At 35.9% G+C, this 21,085-nt stretch overlaps 1 protein-coding gene across 3 annotated transcripts in view; it reads left to right on the top strand.

Annotated features, from left to right (window-relative positions):
- slco4a1 (solute carrier organic anion transporter family, member 4A1) overlaps positions 1–21,085 on the top strand; it is a 49,935-nt gene that overhangs the window by 19,295 nt on the left and 9,555 nt on the right. For all 3 annotated transcript variants that reach the window (XM_061889001.1, XM_061889000.1, XM_061889002.1), the window contains exons 2-7: positions 3,645–4,491; positions 10,200–10,290; positions 15,492–15,613; positions 15,672–15,774; positions 15,835–15,989; positions 18,185–18,419. In XM_061889001.1, coding sequence (XP_061744985.1) covers positions 3,768–4,491; positions 10,200–10,290; positions 15,492–15,613; positions 15,672–15,774; positions 15,835–15,989; positions 18,185–18,419 — 1,430 coding nt within the window. In that variant the 5' untranslated portion in view covers positions 3,645–3,767. The remainder of the gene's footprint in view (positions 1–3,644; positions 4,492–10,199; positions 10,291–15,491; positions 15,614–15,671; positions 15,775–15,834; positions 15,990–18,184; positions 18,420–21,085) is intronic.

The raw sequence follows: 21,085 nt of genomic DNA, 5'->3' as shown, positions 1-21,085 counted from the left end.
AATTTAAGGCTGCGTTGAGTAAAAAAAAAAAAATCGTGTAGTTTTTTTTTTCTCTTTTTTTATTGAAAATAAGTGTTTTGCATATTTGTGGCGGACCACAAGTAAATTGAGGGCTGTCACAAGTAAAGTTTACGTTAAAAAACTGACCCAGGAGAAGAAAAATCTATTGAATATCAATGTATGTAAATTTAGGGCTGCCACAAGTACATTTAAGGCTGTGATGAGTAATAAGGTATAGCTCGGTTGGTAGACTGGCCGTGCCAGCAACTGGAGGGTTCCAGGTTCGATCGCCGCTTCCATCCTAGTCACTGCCGTTGTGTCCTTGGGCAAGACACTTTACCCACCTACTCCCAGTGCCACCCACACTGGTTTAAATGTTACTTAGATATTAAGTTACACTATGTAAATGCGCTTTGAGTCACTCGAGAAAAGCGCTATATAAATATCATTCACTTCACTAAATATATATGTATATCGATATATAAATATATTTTTTCTCTTCTTTTCACCAGTGTTTCGCATACATTGTTATTTGTGGCGGGCCAAAAAAGGTAAATTTACGGCTGCCACAAGTTGATTTAAATTTAAAAACAAACTGACTCAGCAGAAACAAAATCAATTACAAATCGGTGAATGTAAAGTCAGTACTTTTAGGGCTATGAGTAAAAAACTAAACCAATTAAGAATTATTATTTTTTTCCAATTCAATATCAGTGTTTTAAATTAGTTCATTTATTATCCCATTATCATAACACATAACATTATCCCGTTGAACTTTTAGCCTTTTTTTACGTGAAAAAACGATATTCATCTGGAATATTTTTTAAATCTTTTTATTTTTTTTTATTTTACTCGTGGCCCTGAACTGTACATAAACGTTTGCAGACTGTAGTCCGGACAAACCGCATGCTCTCACCCTTTCACAATAAAAGGGCATTCAGCTCTGTCTTTTACGTGACAACCACTTTTCCTTATAGAAAACTCCTAAAGGGCTGGGGCAAAAACGATCTGAAAAGTTGCAGGACGGAACTTGAAGCTCCTTCTGAGACGAGCACTTCAGAGCGTTTCCTGGCTGCTTCTTCAGAAGTCTTTGTGTATGGCGGCAGAGGAAAGACCTGCCTGGTCCAAAGCAAGCAACTTTCTCCTCTTGAGAATGAAATGATTATTTTTTGAAATCACAAAGGAAAATGCATGCATGTGAGATTGTTCCAAAGAATCCACCTTTATAGTGTAAAAATGAGCATGGAAAATCAAATAGTGTGAGCCCTGGGTGTGTTTCTTTGCGAAGAGATGGTCCCCGGCATGTTGATGGCAATTTACTATTTACCAGTATTTCTTAACCATTGTGGCCCGCCACAAATAACAATGTAGGCAAAACGCTGATAGTTAATTGAAAAGAAGAGAGAAAAAGTAAAATTATACATATATAAATATATAAATAATATAGGTATATACTCATCGCAGCCTTAAATGTACTTGTCGCAGCCCTAAATTTACATATGGTGATATTCAATTAATTTTTTTTGTACTGGGTCAGTTTAACTTAAAATTTATTCGTGGCAGCCCTCAATTTACTTGTGGACCGCCACAAATAACAATGTTTGCAGAACACTAATCATTTTAAAAGAAGAGAAAAAAAATTAAGCAGAAAAATATATATATTTTTTACTTATTGCATCCTTAAATTTACTTGTGGCCCGCCACAAATAACAAAGTATGCGAAACACTTAAAATCAATTGAAAAACTTTTTTTTTTTTTACTCATACTCTGATCTTGAATTTTTTTTTTTGTCCTGAGTCAATTTTGTAACTCTTAATTTACTTTACATATGCGAAACACTGCTTTTTGATTGGAAAAAATATAACATTCTTAAAACCTTTTTTTTTAGTCATAGAATCCCTACATCTACTAGTGGGCAGCCCAAGTAATAATAATAATTTTAACATTTTCATAAAATAATTTTACTTTTGCTATGGAAGTCCAAAAGCGTCTATACAGTTTTGGGATTTAATTTTGAGTTTTTTTTGTTTTGTTTGGTTTGGTTTTTTGACAAAAGTTCAAATGAATAATGATGGAAAAATAATAAATATTTACTGTAATATTGATGTTTTATTTATTTTTTTGACAAAAGTTAAAATGAATAATGATGGAAACATTTTAAATAATAATTACTAATGTAAGAAATGTATTTTTTTTTTTTAAATCTAAATCAAATCTGGTAAATATTGCATAACTATTGAATACACAGTAAGAAAAAATATATATTTTTTCTGTTGTCAAAATGATTACAATTCCAAAAAGTAACTGTATTGTTTACTATGGCGGTCCAAATGTGTCTGTACAGTTTTTTTTAATTGATAATTGTAATAAATAATAAATTAATAAATACATAATAATAACCATGTAGAAAATGAAATGGTAGTATTTATTTTTTTAATCTAAATCAAATCTAGTTAATATTGACTACACAATAAGAAAAATAATATTTTCATGCATTCCAAATTATTAAAATTCCAAAAAGTAACTGTAAGTTTACAATGGAGGTCCAGTTGTGTCTGTACAGTTTTGGTTTCTATAAATTAATAATATTAATACATAATAATAATTCTAATAATTATGATGTAAATAATTATATAGGTTTTTTTTAAATCTAAATCAAATCTTGTATATATTGCATAAATATTGAATGCACAGTAAGAAAAACTATTTTTTTTATGTGTTCCAAATTATTAAAATTCCAAAAAGTAATTGTATTTTTACTATAGAGGTCCAAATGTGTCTACAGTTTTGGTTTCTACAAATTAATAATATTAAAAAATAATAATAATTATTATAATAATAATGATGGGGCAGCACGGGGTTAGTGCATGTGCCTCACAATACGGATGTCCGGAGTAGGCCTGGGTTCGATCCTGTGCTCGGGATCTTTCCGTGTGCAGAATGTACGTTCTCCCCGTGACTGCGTGGGTTCCCTCCGGGTACTCCGGCTTCCTCCCACCTTTTAAAGACATGCACCTGGCGATAGGTTGATTGGCAACACTAAATTGGCCCTAGTGTGTGGATGTGAGTGGGAATGTTGTCTTATCTGCCCTGCGATGAGGCAGCGACTTACCCAGGGCGTACCCCGCCTTTCGTCTGAATGCAGCTGAGATAGGCTCCAGCACCCCCCGCGAACCCAAAAGGGACAAGCGGTAGAAAATGGATGGATGGATAATAATGACGATGTAAAAAATGAAATAGTTGTTTATTTATTTACAAATCTAAATCAAATCTGATTTGCATCAATATAAAAATGCACACACACACACACAATAAGATACACTTTTTATGCAATCCAAGTTATTACTAAAATTCCAAAAAGTGATTGTATTTTTATTATGGAGATCCAGATGTTTTGGTACCATTGTGACTGTAGTAAAAATCCCTTGATCCATTTTCTACCGGTTATTCTCTTTGGGGTCGCGGTGTTCTGGTGCCTATCTCAGCTACAATCGGGCGGAAGGCGGTGTACACCCTGGACAAGTTGCCAACTCATCGCAGTGTAGTAAAAATGAAAAGAGAAAATGGGCTGCAACATGTTTGTCTATCAGCAAATTCCAACAGCAATAACACAGACTAACCTGACCTCCTTTTGTGACTGCAGGAATCCGTGATGCTGGCCCTATAAAAAGTGTACCAAGGTCTGCTCCACACTCCATAGCCGATCTTCTCTTGGCGCCCAACTGCTGGTCTTCCTACCCACCTGCTGGTCTTCCTGTGTGCGTCAATGCCGCACGCCAACAACTCCTTCAGCTCCAGCCGGGAGCTCCTGGACTTCCACCAGCTGTCCCCGTGCGGCCCTGTGGATTCTGACACGGACAATAACGATGCGAGTCGAGCGTGCGTTTTCACGGGGGCGTCCGCCCCGGCCCAGGACGGACAAAAGATGGCACGCTGGGGTCAGCTGTGTGGCTGGGGGGCGCTGACCCCCAAAGCCATCCAGGCGTTCAACACGCCGCGCTGGGTGCTGTTCTTCCTGTGCGTGGCCTCGTTCCTGCAGGGCATGATCATCAACGGCTTCGTCAACACGGTGGTGACGTCCATCGAGAGGCGCTTCGAGCTGCACAGCTACCAGTCGGGCGTCATCGTCAGCTCCTACGACATCGCCGCCTGCGTCTGCCTCGCCTTCGTCAGCTACTTCGGCGGCACGGGCCACAAGCCCCGCTGGCTGGGCTGGGGAGTGCTCCTCATGGGGCTGGGCTCGCTGGTCTTCGCCTTGCCGCACTTCACCACGCCACCGTACCGGGTCAGCCTGTCCCAGCAGGCCGGCATGTGCGGCGGAAATCAGACCGGCCTGTGCCGGGACAGTGGAAACACGGGTCTGTCCGGGTATCGTTACGTCTTCATGCTGGGACAGTTCCTGCACGGCATGGGAGCCACGCCCCTCTACACGCTGGGAGTCACCTACCTGGACGAGAACGTCAAGTCCAACTACGGGCCGGTTTACATCGGTGAGTACTGGGGGGACTCAATTCTTGGGGGGTATGATTCGACTCAGAATTGATTCTTGATTCAAACCGATGTATTATTTGGTATGATAATCACAGTAGGAAAGAGATTCATATGGCCCCAATCCGTCACAGTTTTCCTGACACCTGAAACATGTTTTTTTTTTGTTTTATTATACCATAATAAAGTTACAATATTATGACAAACATGTAATATTGGAGTAAATATCAATTATAAGAGTAAAACTTGTCATTTTACTAGAATTTGATTGATTCAAACCGATTATCACAGTGTATATTTTGGAATAATAATTTCAACAGGAAGAAGATTCGTCCCGGTTTTCCTGACACATGAAACATGACAAATAGTGGGTGGGGGTGTACACTAGCCACTCCAACCAATTCTCGATTGAAATCGATTCTCACAGTGCATTATTTGGTATAATAATTACAACAGAAGGTGGATTCATATGTCCTCAATTCGTCGCGGTCTACCTGACACATGAAACGTGACAAATTATGGGGGTGCACTATCCACTTAAACTGATTCTCGATTCAAACCGATTATCACAATGTATTTTTTGGTATGATTACAACAGGAAGTGGATTCCTATGGCCTCAATTCGCAGTAGTTTACCTGACACATGAAACTTGACAAATTGCGGGGGTGCACTATCCACTTAAACCGATACTCGATTCAAACGGATTCTCACAATGTATTATTTGTATAATATTTACAGTAGGAAAGAGATTCATATGGTCACACTTTTCCTGACACATGAAACGTGAATTTTGTTTAAATGTACCAGAATAGTTAGAATATTGTGACAAACATGTAATATTAGAGTAAATCTCAATTATAGGAGTAAAATTTGTAATTTTACTACAATATGATTAACGTTAAAAAACCGAATGTCACTATGTATTATTTGGTATGATAATCACAGTAGGGAAGAGATTCTTATGGCCCCAATTCGTCACAGTATTCTTGACACCTGAAACGTGACATTATTTATTATATCAGAATAAAGTTAGAATATTATGACAGATTTGTAATATTACAGTAAATCTCAAGTATAAGAGTAAAACATGTAATTTGAACTAGAATTTGATTCTTGATTCAAACCGATTCTCCCAATGTATTTTTTAGTATAATAATTTCAACAGGAAGGAGATCCATAGAGCCCCAATTCGTCCCGGTTTTCCTGACACATGAAACATGACGAATTGTGGGTGCGGTGTGTACACGAGCCACTCTAACCAATTCTCGATTCAAATCGATTCTCACAGTGCATTATTTGGTATAATAATTACAAAAGAAAGTGTATTCATATGGCCTCAATTCGTTGCGATTTACCTGACACATGAAACGTGACAAATTGCGAGGGTGCACTATCGACTTAAAGCGATTCTCGATTCAAACCGATTCTCACAATGTATTGTTTGGTATGATAATTAAAACAGGATGTGGATTCATATAGCCTCAATTCGCTTCGGTTTACCTGACCCATTACACTTGACAAATTGCGGGGGTGCGCTATCCACTTAAACCGATTCTCGGTTCAAACCGATTCTCACAATGTATTATTTGTATACTATTTACAGTAGGAAAGAGATTCAAATGGTCACAGTTTTCCTGACACATGAAACGTGACAGTTTTTTAACTATACCAGAGTAGTTAGAATATTGTGACAAACATGTAATATTAGAGTAAGTCTCAATAATTAGAGTAAAACTTGTAATTTTGCTAGAATTACAAGGGGGAAAAAAAGATTGTCACAATGTATTATTTGGTATGATAATCACAGTAGGAAGGAGATTGATATGGTCACAGTTTTCCTGACACCTGAAACGTGACATTTGTTATTAATATACCAGAATAAAGTTAGAATATTGAGATAAACATGTAATATTAGAGTAAATCTCAAGTATAAGAGTAAAACTCGTAATTTTACTATAATTTGATTCTTGATTCAAACCGATTCTCACAATGTATTTTTGGTATAATAATTTCAACAAGAAGGAAATTCATAGAGCCCCAATTTGTCGCGTTTTTCCTGACACATGAAACATGACAAATTTTGTTTGGAGATATACACTAGCCACTCTAACCAATTCTCGATTCAAACTGATTCTCACAATGTATTATTTGGTATAACAATTACGACCGGAAGTGGATTAATATGGCCTCTATTTGTCGCGGTCTACCTGACATGTGAAACGGGACAAATTACGGGTTGCACTGTCCACTTAAACCGGTTCTCAATTCATACCGATTCTCACAATGTATTATTTGGTATAAAAATTAAAACAGCGAGTGGATTCATATGGCCTCAATTCATTGCAGTCTCCCTGACACGTGAAACGGGACAAATTGCGGGGTTGCACTATCCACTTAAACCGATTCTCGATTCAAACCGATTCTCGCAATGTATTATTTGTCGAATATTTTCAGTAGGAAGGGGATGCATTAGGCCCCAACTCGTCACGATTTACCGGACACACGAAACGAGACAAATTGGAGAGGGGAGATGCATTATCCACTTGAATTGATACATGATTCAAACCGATTCTCACAATATATTTTTGGGTAAAATAATTACAGTAGGAAGTGGATTCATATAGCCCCAATTCGTCGCAATTTACCTGACACCTGAAAAGTGACACATTTGTGAGTCCACTTTAGCCACCATTCGGCAGTGTGTTGAATATCTTAAAATGTGTTTTGTGGCAAATCCAAATTTGACTACTGTGTCAGTTGCTATGGAGAGTGGCGCTTTCCATCCGACAAATCAAATGATGCGGGGCCCATGTTGGTAGTTTGCACCCTCAAAACCAGTATATATTTTTTCAAACAACTACAAAATGCAATTTCGGCAAAAATTTCAAGCCAAACTGAAATGCTAACTGTTAGCCCGCTGGCCAGATAGCGTCAAGTCACAAAAAATAGTAGCAAAATGAGCTAACATGCTAGCATGCTCACAGGTAGCATTAGTGACACATTGAACTATATGGCACTGCGGCGAATACCTGCTTAGTTACCTAAAAAAAGCTAGCATGCTAAAATTAACATGCTATAATGCTAACTGTAAAATTTGTTTACCACCAAAATATATTACTGAGTTGTGTAAAGTACCACTGATAGTGTACCTGAGAAATGTGTTGAAAATGCTAGCATGCTAACATTAGCATGCATTAGGTACCAAAATGTGACTTTTGTGCATCCCTACAGAATTAACTAAATAATAAAAAAATAAAAATTAAAAAAAGCTAGCATGCTAGCAGTATCATTCGTCAATTAACAAAATATTTTATACCTGGAAAGTTTGCAGAAAAGCTAGCGTGCTAATATTGGAATGCTAACGATTGTGCCGCGGGCAGTTAAAAAAACAACTATGCGCTTAGGACACACCAGTAGTGAAGAATTGGTCATAAATAAATACATAACACTACAATTGAAACATTTGTGGCCGTGCCAGCAACCCGAGGGTTCCAGGTTCGATCCCCGCTTCCGCCATCCAGTCACTGCCGTTGTGTCTTTGGGTAAGACTCTTTACCCACCTGCTCCTAGTGCCACCCACACTGGTTTAAATGTAACTTAGATATTGGGTTTCACTATGTAAAAGCGCTTTGAGACACTAGAGAAAAGCGCTATATAAATATAATTCACTTTACAATAACACTGATCATTGATATTAGCGCTTGTATTGTTTTTTTTTAAATTTCACTACATAAATTAAAGGAACCAATTTCATTTTTGATCCTGCCTTTTTCATAAGTAATCATAACTATATATTTGATTATTTTTGTATGTCTGCTTTTTTTCCTATTCAAAGCATGCAGCAAAATGTGCAACCTTACATAATCGGCAAGCTGAACTGTCCATTTTAGCAATTCTTCGTTTTTTTAGTTTTTAAAGATACAGGAAAATGCTAGGAGCAAAAAAAGTGTGTAAATTGTACAAACCCCGTTTCCATATGAGTTGGAAAATTGTGTTGGATGGAAAAATAAACGGAATACAATGATTTCCAAATCATTTTCAACCCATATTCAGTTGAATATGTCACAAAGACAACACATTTGATGTTCAAACTGATAAACTTATTTGTTTTTGCAAATAATCATTAACTTTGGAATTTGATGCGAGCAACACGTGACAAAGAAGTTGGGAAAGGTGGCAATAAATACTGATAACACCCCTTCGTCCACAACTGCGTGAGCCAATAGTCAAACAGTTTAAGAACAACGTTTCTCAAAGTGCAATTGCAAGAAATTTAGGGATTTCAACATCTACGGTCCATAATATCATGAAAAGTTTCAGAGAATCTGGAGAAATCACTCCACGTAAGCGTCATGGCAGGAAACCAGCATTGAATGACCGTGACCTTCGATCCCTCGGACGGCATTGTATCAAAAACCGACATCAATCTATAAAGGATATCACCACATGGGCTAAGGAACACTTCAGAAAACCACTGTCACTAAATACAGTTCGTCGCTACATCTGTAAGTGCAAGTTAAAGCTCTACTATGCAAAGCGAAAGCCATTTATCAACAACATCCAGAAACGCCACCGGCTTCTCTGGGCCCGAGATCATCCAAGATGAACTGATGCAAAGTGGAAAAGTGTTCTGTGGTCTGATGAGTCCACATTTCAAATTGTTTTTGGAAATATTCGACATCGTGTCATCCGGACCAAAGGGGAAGCGAACCATTCAGACTATTATCGACGCAAAGTTCAAAAGCCAGCATCTGTGATGGTATGGGGGTGCATTAGTGCCCAAGGCATGGATAAATTACACATCTGTGAAGGCACCATTAATGCTGAAAGGTACATACAGGTTTTGGAACAACATATATGCTGCCATGTAAGCGCAGTCTTTTTAATGGACGCCCCTGCTTATTTCAGCAAGACAATGCCAAGCCACATTCAACACGTGTTACAACAGTGCGGCTTTGTAAAAAAAAGAGTGCGGGTACTTTCCTGGCCCACCTACAGTCCAGACCTGTCTCCCATCGAAAATGTGTGGCACATTATGAAGCGTAAAATACGACACCGGAGACCCCGGACTGTTTAACAACTGAAGCTCTACATAAAACAAGAATGGGAAAGAATTCTACTTTCAAAGCTTCAACAATTAGTTACCTCAGTTCCCAAACATTTATTGAGTGTTGTCAAAAGAAAAGGTGATGTAACACAGTGGTGAACATGCCCTTTCCCAACTACTTTGGGAAAGGGTTTGTTGCAGCCATGAAATTCTAAGTTTATTATTATTTGCAAAAAAAAAAAAAAGTTTATGAGTTTGAACATCAAATATCTTGTCTTTGTATTGAATATGGGTTGAAAAGGATTTGCAAATCATTGTACTCTGTTTATATTTACATTTAACACAATTTCCCAACTCATATGGAATCGGGGTTTGTAGATAAATATAAAAAAACAAAGATAAATAATATAAGAAATATTATGTATAATAGCTTAATTAATTAATTATTAACTTAATTTCTATTGAATATATTTTTAGTCAATTACTGTTTGTACTGGAGAGCTGCTGTTTGAAACCAGACAGAAATACAATGAAGCGGCTCCCTTTTATTTATGTAACGGTCGTTTCCAAACAACAAAAGGATCCTTATGAAGTAGCTCCACAGGAAGTGCTGGTTAGGAAACAGGAAGTACCTGAAATGCATTGACTTTCTCTTCTCACAGGGATCTTCTACACCGCTGCCATTGTGGGCCCAGCTGTGGGCTACCTGCTGGGGGGCTACTTCCTCAACATTTACACCGAAACCTCCCTCACGTGAGTCTGCTTGCTACAGGCTTCGCTGCACGTCCTAAAAGGGGAGCTCCACCAACAGGTGTGGATTGTTAGATCGCTTTGCTTTGGCGCACAGGCTAACCTAGCGTCATGTTAAACGGTCAAAAGATACGTAAGTAAAATGAAGTTTGAATCAGTTAAACATAAACAAACAAAAATATAGCACGTAAATGATGAAAGTAATGTTAGCACTTTAGCTCACGTAGCTATGCTAGTGTTGCTAACTTTTGCTTCGCTTAGCCCTACTACAGGGGTTACCAACCTTTTTGAAACCAAGAGCTACTTCTTGGGTAGTGATTAATGCGAAAGGCTACCAGTTTGATTCACACTTCAATAAATTGCCAGAAATATCTAATTTGCTCAATTTACCTTTAATAAATAAATCTATTTATATAAAAAAATGGGTATATCTGTCTGTCATTCTGTCATACATTTTTTTTCCTTTTACGGAAGGTTTTTCGTAGAGAATAAACGATGAAAAATTAAACTTTAAAGCATTGTTTATCTTCAATTTCGACTCTTTAAAATTCAAAATTCAACGGAAAAAAATGAAGAGAAAAACTAGCTAATTCCAATCTTTTTGAAAAAATTCAAAAAAGAATTTACGGAACATCATTAGTAATATATTCTAGTAATATCACAGATTTTTCTCACGATATGCTTATTTTATTCTGGTCTATTTACATGTTTTGATCCCCACTTTGAAGATGTTAATTTAAAAATACCAGACACACATATGTACCCGACTGATGTGTGGCTTGATTTTAGGATGTGTTGCACACCCTGTTTTTTTCGGGGGGGTTTGTTTTTGTTTTCCTCTCTAACTTCATGCTGGTATAAAATAAATAACATAAAATGTTAAGATTAATTTGTCTAGTCAAATTACAAGTATTGAGATTAATTCTGATATTATTACACATTTTCCTCATAATGTCATGACTTTATTTTGTATGTGTGTGACTATCAGTACATTAAAGGCCTACTGAAACCCACTACTACCGACCACGCAGTCTGATAGTTTATATATCAATGATGAAATTTTAACATTGCAACACATGCCAATACGGCCAGTTTAGTTTACTAAATTGCAATTTTAAATTTTGCGCGGAAGTATCATGCTAAAACATCGCGGTATGATGACGCGTGCGCGTGACGTCACACATTGTAGAGGACATTTTGGTCCAGCACCGTTCACAGCTATAAATCCTCTCTTTTAATCGCATGATTAAATGTAAATCTTAAATGTAGAATATATGTACAGTATATTTATACTATTCATATATTATATATTATATATATGTTATATATTGTTTATTATTATTATTATTCTTATTATTATTGTCTATTGTGAGCGAACTGTGGTGCTGAATTTCCCCCAGGGATCAAAAAAGTACTTTCTATTCTATTCTATTCTAATTCCACAGTATTATGGACATCTGTGTTGCTGAGTCTTCTGCAATTTGTTCAATTAATAATGGAGACGTCAAAGAAGAAAGATGTAGGTGGGAAGCGGTGTATTCCGGCCGCCTTTTGCAACACAAACACAGCTGGTGTTTCTTTGTTTACATGCCCGAAAGATGACGGTGAAGCTTTACTATGGAACAGAGCGGTCAAGCGAACATGGTTCCCTACCACATGTCAACCGGCAAGTTTCGGTGAGAAAATGGTGGTAATAAGTCGGCTCTTTGGGTATAAAAACAGCTTCCATGAAATAAGTAAGTAAAGTAATTCACAGACAAGGATGGGGTGAAGGTCACCACTTTGTAAGCAAATTGTCGAACAGTTTGAGAACAACATTTCTCAACGAGCTATTGCAAGGAATTTAAGGATTTTACCATCTACGGTCCGTAAAATCATCAAAAAGTTCAGAGAATTTGGAAAAATCACTGCACGTAAGCGATGATATTACGGACTCTTGATCCCTCAGGCGGTACTGCATCAAAAACCGACATCAGTGTGTAAAGGATATCACCACTTGGGCTCAGGAACACTTCATAAAACCACTGTCAGTAACTACAGTTGGTCACTACATCTGTAAGTGCAAGTTAAAACTCTACTATGCAAAGCCAAACCCATTTATCAACAATATCCTGAAATGCCGCCTGCTTGGCTGGGCCCGAGCTCACCTAAGATTGACTGATGAAAAGTGGAAAGGTGTTCTGTGGTCTGACGAGTCCACATTTCAAATTATATTTGGAAACTGTGGACGTGGTCTCCTCCAGAACAAAGAGGAAAATAACCATTCGGATTGTTATAGGCGCGAAGTTCAAAAGCCAGCATCTGTGATGGTATGGGGGTGTATTAGTGCCCAAGGCATGGGTAACTTACACATCTGTGAAGGCACCATTAATGCTGAACGGTCCATACAGGTTTTGGAGCAACATATGTTGTCATCCAAGCAACGTTATCATGGACGCCCCTGCTTATTTCAGCAAGACAACGGTTACAACACTGTGCCTTCGTAAAAAAAAGTGTGTAGGTACTTTCCTGGCCCGCCTGCATTCCAGACCTGTCTCTCATCGAAAATGTGTGGCGCATTATGAAGCGTAAAATACGACAGCGGAGACTCCGGACTGTTGAACGACTGAAGCTCTACATAAAACAAGTATGGGAAAGAATTCCACTTTCAAAGCTTCAAGTTCTCAAACATTTATTGAGTGTTGTTAAAAGAAAAGGTGATGTAACACAGTGGTGAACATGTCCTTTCCCAACTACTTTAACACATGTTGCAGCCATAAAATTCAAAGTTAACTATTATTTGCAAAAAAAATAAAGTTTATGAGTTTTAACATCATATATCTTGTCTTTGTAGTGCATTCAATTGAATATGGGTTAAAAAGGATTTGGAAATCATTGTATTCCGTTTATATTTACATCTAACACAATTTCCCAACTCATATGGAAAAGGAGTTTGTATATACACTATAACCAGGGTATGGATTGGAAGGATAATCCACACAAGGGCACAAAAAGAGGGTGAAAACAAAAATAAAATTAAGTACCCTAGTAGCAATATAAAATAAAACATAGATGTCATATCTACATATTACCTCATTTTCCGGACTATTAGGCGCACTTAAAATCTTTTTTTTTTCTCCTCAAAACTTAACACTACGCCTAATAACCCTGGTGCACCTAATGTAAGGAATAGGTTTTATGGCGCTTACTCACCTCGAAGCTATTTTTATTTGGTACATGATGTAATGAAAAGTGTGACCAGTAGATGGCAGTCACACAAGAGTTATGTGTTATATTTTTAGATAATTATTATTATTGTTCTATATTTATTATATTAATATATATAAAACATTACACATTGCGCTCAAAAATGTATCAAAATGTTTTAATAGGACTTTGGTAAGCTATGAAGCCGCACCGCTTGATGGATTGTACTGTGCTTCAACATAGGACTATCATTATGGTGTGTATATAAGGTAAGACATATTATCCGGCATTTTGTTCCGCAATATCATGCAAAACCAACTTTTATTACCGTCTGATGTGTGTATTTGGGATCTGCATAAATCCTGAAAAATTGTGCGGATCCGCCTTTGCTGTCCGTGGCGACACCATTGTCGATAAGCTTCTTCTTTTCCTCTATCTTCTTGTTATGGAACATTCATCCTACACTGTTGCCATTTCTAATATAAAGTAGTGTAAAGTTCTTAATTATATCTGTCAGTAAATTTGCGATGAAAGCGCTAAAACATACCGGTGTAATGAGTTTACATTATTCACCCAAGAAACTTTAGTTATTAGCGTTCCGGTCGGATGTTTTTTTACAGGACACATTTCCTGTGTTGTTTCCGTATGAGGAGATACTGCTCCGATATTGTTTTAAGTAAAGTCTGAATGTCATTAAAAGAGTTAGCTCCATCTTTTGACACTTCTTCCACTCCCGTCCTTGCACGCTACACCGCTACAACAAAGATGTCAGGGAGAAGACGCTGTCGAAGGTGAGCCACGTAAATAGGACCGGTGCATCCGGATGCGACTGTCAGAAAGCGGCTAGAAGATTATCTGTAAAACATCATCCATGCAACATTTTGACCAAAGAATCACCATTACATGTTATGTAAAAAATCATATCATGACCCCTTTAATGAGCCTTATAATCCCGTGCTAATATATGAAAAAAGATAAAAAATAGACCATTCATTTGCAGTGCGCCTTATTATCCGGTGTGCCCTATGGTCCATAAAATACAATATATATACAGAAATTTGAGGAAAATTCGTAACATTTTTAAAAACACCTTAATAATTTTAAGATTTATTGTAATATTATTGCACATTTTCCTCATAATAATCTGACTTTATTTTTAATTGTCATTTTTTAAGATGTAAATTGAATAATTTTACTAATTTCTCATAACATCTTAATTTTATTCCAGTATAATAAAATACATTTCTTTCTTTTTTCTTTTCAGCAAGTAATATTATACATTTTTATTGTAATATATTCTAGTAAAATATATTCTAATAAGATGACAAGTTTTACTCCAACTCCAACAACTATTCTAGTAATAACATAATTGTGTGACTTTTGTCTAATACGGTGGTTCTTAACCAGGGTTCAATCGAACCCTAGGGGTTCGGTGAGTCGGCCTGAGGTCAAGACACACCCAACTCATCGTGTAAATAAAAACTTCTCCCTATCGGCGTATTATGGACACTCCCAAACAATTTTCCCTCTAATATTCTATCTGATTGGCAGGTGTATAATTTGTCGTGAATTTATGCACTGTTTGTGTTGTCAGTTAATGCACTGTTTGTGTTGTTCTTTGAACAAGGTGATGTTCATGCACGGTTCATTTTGTGCACCAGTAAAAAAAACACAACTTTGTGTTGAATTAAAAAAAATTACTTTTGTTTTTTACTAAAGAAGGGTTTGGTGAAGGCGCATATGAAACTGGTGGGGTTCGGTACCTCCAACAAGGTTAAGAACCACTGGTTTAATATAATAAAAAAAACATCTAATTTTTAGATTAAGATAGATGTACTTAAGGACTTTTTTTTTGTTTGTTTTGTTCTCTGAAATGTCCGTTTTTTTTTTGTGGTATAGTACTAACCACCAGAGGGCTCTGTTAGACCCAACAGCAAATTTGCTTCCTGGAAATGAGTTACATTTTGCAACAATTGTGGTAATTGAATATATTTTCTCCCTCTGCTTGGTGGCGACAGGACAGAGATGACCCCGGAGAACCCGCTGTGGGTCGGTGCGTGGTGGATCGGCTTCCTGGTGGGCGGAGCCGCCGCTCTGCTGGTGGCGTTTCCCATCCTGGGCTACCCGAGACAGCTGCCAGGTATGTTGATGCTACAAAACAGCTTTTTTTCCGGATGAGACAAGGTTGCGTCCTGCAGGGCACAAGACGGTGCGCGTGTCCGAGGCCCACCAGCTCAAAGACGGCAGTCACACCACAGCTTCCGACCCTCAGTTTGGCAAGTCGGTCAAAGACATGCCCAGGTGGGTCTGCCGTTCTGTCATGGAATGTGTGGATAGATTCATGGAGCCCTTCTCGTGCAGGTCTGTGCTCCTCCTCCTGAAGAATCCCACCTTCTTGTTTCTGTGCTTGGCGGGGGCAACCGAGGCCACCCTCATCGGCGGGATGTCCACCTTTGGTCCAAAGTTCTTGGAGGCACAGTTTAGCCTCAGCGCGTCTGAAGCTGCCACCTGGTTTGGTGAGCGACAAATGATTTGTAAACAATGTTTTGTCTTTTATTATTTTTTTGGTATTTAAAATAATATATAATTTGATATATATATTTTATTTTATTTTTTTAGTTTATACTATTGTTACTATCTATAATTTTTTGTTGGATATTTTTATATCATTGTTTTTCTCAAATTTTTATACATGATGTATTTGTAATTAAATTTAAAAATATATATTTTTTATTTTGATTTATATTATTACATTACACAATAATTAAAGGGGAACATTATCACCAGACCTATGTAAGCGTCAATATATACCTTGATGGTGCAGAAAAAAGACCATCTATTTTTTTAACCGATTTCCGAACTCTAAATGGGTGAAGTTTGGCGAATTAAACGCCTTTCTGTTTATCGCGCTGGAGGCGATGACGTCAGAATGTGATGTCGCCGAGGTAACACACCCACCACTTTCATTTTCAACACATTACAAACATCGGGTCTCAGCTCTGTTATTTTCCGTTTTTTTGACTATTTTTTTGGAACCTTGGAGACATCATGCCTCGACGGTGTGTTGTCAAAGGGTGTAACAACACTAACAGGGAGGGATTCAAATTGCACCACTGGCCCGAAGATGCAAAAGTGTCTGCCGCCAGACCCCCATTGAATGTGCCAGAGTGTCTCCACATTTGACCGGCGATGCTAAGGCAGACATGGCACAGAGATGTATGGATAACCTGCAAATGCATTTGCAACGATAGTCAACAAAATCACAAAGGTGAGTTTTGTTGATTTTGACTGCCAGCTAATCGATGCTAACATGCTATGCTAATCGATGCTAACATGCTATTTACCGGCGGTGCTAAAGCAGACATAGAACAGAGATGTATGGATAACCTGCAAATGCATTTGCAACTGTATTACGTTTCCTTCCACCCACATTTAATGCGAAAAAACCACTTACCAATCGACGGATTTAAGTTGCTCCAGTGTCAAAAGATGCAAAAGTCCTGATCGTTTGGTCCGCACATTTTGCCGGGGATGCTAACGCAGCTATTCGGCCATGCTATGGCTATGAATAGCGTCAATAGCTATTCGCTTAATAGCTTCAGTTTCTTCAATATTTTCATACTCCAACCATCTGTTTCAATACATGCGTAATCTGTTGACTCGCTTAAGTCGCTGAAATCCGAGTTTGAATCCGAGCTAATGTCATTATATCTTGCTGTGGTATTCCCATTGTTTGTTTACATTGGCAGCACTGTGTGACGTCACAGGGAAATGGCCAGTGTCTTCGCAGAGAGCCGAAAATAAGGCACTTTAAAGCTTTATTTAGGGATATTCAGAGACCGGTAAAATTTTGAAAAAAACTTCAAAAAATACAACAAGCCACTGGGAACTGATTTTTATTGTTTTTAACCCTTTTGAAATTGTGATAATGTTCTCTTTAATACATTATATTCTGTATTACTATTCATAATTTGTATTTATTTAGTTTTTTTAGTATTTGTTAGTATAAATAATGAGTTTCTTTTGTGTTATTGCTATTATTTTTTAAATCATTCCTTTTTATATTTTTTAAATATTTGATTATATGTAGTTGATATTGTAATATTGTAGTTTGTACTGTTCATAATTTTTATTTAATTTTTCATCAGTATTTATTTGTATTAGTTTTTAAAATATTTGTATTATCATTCATATTTATACTTCATATTAGTATTATTTTTTTAATCATTTTTTAATGCCTTATGTATTTTTTTATATTTTATTTTTATTCATATTATTGTCATATTTGTTGTATTTGTTCTTAATATATTTTTATTTAACTTTTTTATTGTTCCTATTATGTATTACAACTTATAATTTTTATCCTGCTTTCAATAATTACTTTATAATTGTCTTAATACAATTTTTTGTAGTTAATATTATCTTTAATATTTTTATTTTAATTTATATTGTAATATTTTTATTTTTTCTATTTTTACAATTGTTTTTACTATTATAGTTTTAAAATGTATGATTGTATTGTATACATGTATAAATTTAGTATCTTTTGTATTTTTCTTTTTTATCATCAATATAATTATTTGAATTATTATTTTTGACCATGAACACAACCACAGTAAGAGTGACTTGTTTCATATTTATTAATATCGCTGACATTTTTGAGAAGCTGACATTTTTTTGTGAGGAGGCTGAAAGTCTTCTTTTTCTCCAGGCGTGATGGTGGTACCTGCGGGAGGAGGCGGTACCTTCCTGGGCGGCTACATAGTGAAGCGACTGAACCTGCGCTGTCGAGACATCATTCGATTCTGCGTCGTCTGTGGCGTGGTCAGCCTGGCTGCCATCTTCATTTTCTTCATCAACTGTCCCAATGTGCGGATGGCTGGCGTGAACGTTCCGTACACGGACTTGGGTCCCTTGTATGACCAACTGCACGGTGCAGGAAACTGGTAGGGAACAATCGTTACGGCCCTAATTTCCAGTAAGTTTGGGTATTTATATACAAAAGATTCTCTTTACAATATGAACAAGTCACAGTCTAATATGACTTATTGTGGTAATAATCTCACTGCATTCTGGTGAAATGACTAGTTTACCATTTTAAATTATTTTAAGATTGAATCTAGTTATATAAAACATTTTAGTTGTAATATTTTGACCTTATACTTACTCTTGTTACTCATATTAATTTTCCAGTTTTGTCTTACTAAAATTACATGTTTTTTAAATTTCTTAAATAATGCAGCTTTTTCGCATTATATCCTAACTTTGTTCTGGTCAAATTAAAAAATATAAATATACGATCTTATGAGATTGAGTGGTAGTAATATTACACCCATTTTGGTCAATATTTTGACTTTAAGTTGATTTCTAACATGTACACAGTTTTAAAATGATACATCACTTATTTTTTATTTTTCTTCACAACATGCCTGAAAAGGAACAGGAAGAAGCAGAGCTTATTTATTATCAGGAATGGTATATTTTGAAAACAACTGTCTTAATTTTAAAATAAAGTCAGAGCAATACATTTTTCTTGTAATAGTCTGACTTTATTTTAGTATAGGTTTTGCTGATGTGATTGACATTTACTCTAATATCACATAGTTGTTAGAATATTCAAACTTTATTCTGGTATAAAAAAAATCCATCCATCCATCCTTCCATTTTCTACCGCTTATTAATAAAAATGAATAAAGTAATATAAGGAAAATAGTACACATTTTTCTCATAGTCTAACTTAATCGTAGTCAAACTACTAGTTTTACTCTTATATTTTGGAGATTTATTGTAATATTTTTACACATTTTCCTCATAAAATTCTGACTTTAATGACTACATTTATTTTTAAGTATCATAATTTTACAAGTAATTTGAATAATATTGCACATTTTTCTCATCACTTGATTTTATATTCTGGTATAATAAAATACATTTCCTCAATATTTTATCAAGTAATATACATTTTCGTATGATATTTTGAATATAAATACAGTATTACAAGTTTTACTCCAATTTCATGTTTTTTCTGAGTAACAACACATTTTTCTCATAATTTTGTGACTTATTGGGAAAAAAAACTCAATTTAGAAATAATTTAGGGACCGGTAATATCACAAAACTTTCTCATGACATTCCGACTTTATTCCAAAATGTTTTTATTTGCCATAAGTTAAAAACAATATACTAGTAACATCACATATTTTATCATAATATTCCAACTTTAGTCAGAAATAAATGCATGTTTTTATGCCGTAATTTAAAAATAATATTCTAGTAACATCACACGTTATCATAATATTCCGACTTTTTCCCAAAATAAATACATGTCTTATTTTCTATCATTTCAAAACAATATTCTCGCAATATCACACATTTGATCATAATATTCTGACTTTATTCAAAAAATAAATGCACATTTTTATGCCATTATTTAAAAAATAATATTCTCGTAGTATCATACATTTTATCATACTATTCCGACTTTATTCCGAAATAAATGCATTGTTTTTTTTGCCATAATTGAAAAATAATATTCTGGTAATATCACACGTTATCATAATATTCCAAAATAAATGCATGTTTTTTATGTCATGTTTGAAAAATAATATCATAATACCACACATTGTATCATAATATTCCGACTTTATTAAGGCATGTTAAAAAAAATAATACACTTTATGACTTCAATAATAAATATGACAGTCACATTTTTTTCCATAACTTGAGTTGATTTATTTTGGAAAACCTTGTTGCATTGTTTAATGCATCCAGCGGGGAATCACAACAAAATTAGGCATAATAATCTGTTAATTCCACGACTGTATATATCGGTATTGGTTGATATCGGTATCGGTAACTAAGAGTTGGACAATATCGTATTTCGGCAAAAAAATCATTATCGGACAGCCCTCATTTCTACCAATGATGTTGATAATAACACTACAGGTGGTCTACTTATAACCGACGTTGGTGATCATCTTCCAGGTTTTACAATATATGATGGAAACTACAAGAAGAACATGGAAGACAAAAGAACCTTTCGAAGACTGTGCATAGAGAAGAGGATGACTGCTTTCAAAATTGAGCTACGAATACAAAATTGGGACAATGTGTACAATAAAAATGAGGGTGCATATCAACATTTCTTAAACAAGTTCATTGTACTTTATGACAAACATTGTCCGTGGAATGTATGGAAAGAATAATCAACAATGGATGACAAAATGATTAAAAAATGCTTGTAAGAAGAATACATTATATAGAAAATGTATAGCACAAATAACTACAGAGGCAGAAATTAAGTACAAAAAGTATAAAAACAAGTTAACCAACACACAATAAAACATAAAGTAGCAAGAAACACTCAATAATGCATAAAGCAAAACTTGTTCTAGACCAAAAATCACTTCATTTTCTGTACTGCTCGCTGGTGTTACCATATCTGAGTTATTGTGTAGAAATATGGGGAAATTACTACAAAAGTACACTTCATTTACTAATGGTGTTACAAAAAAGATCAGTTAGAACAGGGGTGTCCAAACTTTTTCCACTGAGGGCCGTACACTGAAAAATCAAAGCAAGCGGGGGCCATTTATTTTAAAAACCAATACAA

This window comes from Nerophis ophidion, linkage group LG27, assembly GCF_033978795.1.
Source record: "Nerophis ophidion isolate RoL-2023_Sa linkage group LG27, RoL_Noph_v1.0, whole genome shotgun sequence".
Taxonomy (NCBI): Eukaryota; Metazoa; Chordata; class Actinopteri; order Syngnathiformes; family Syngnathidae; genus Nerophis; species Nerophis ophidion.
The sequence above is the reverse complement of the archived record's forward strand: the minus strand, read 5'-3'. Positions and strand labels throughout refer to the sequence as shown.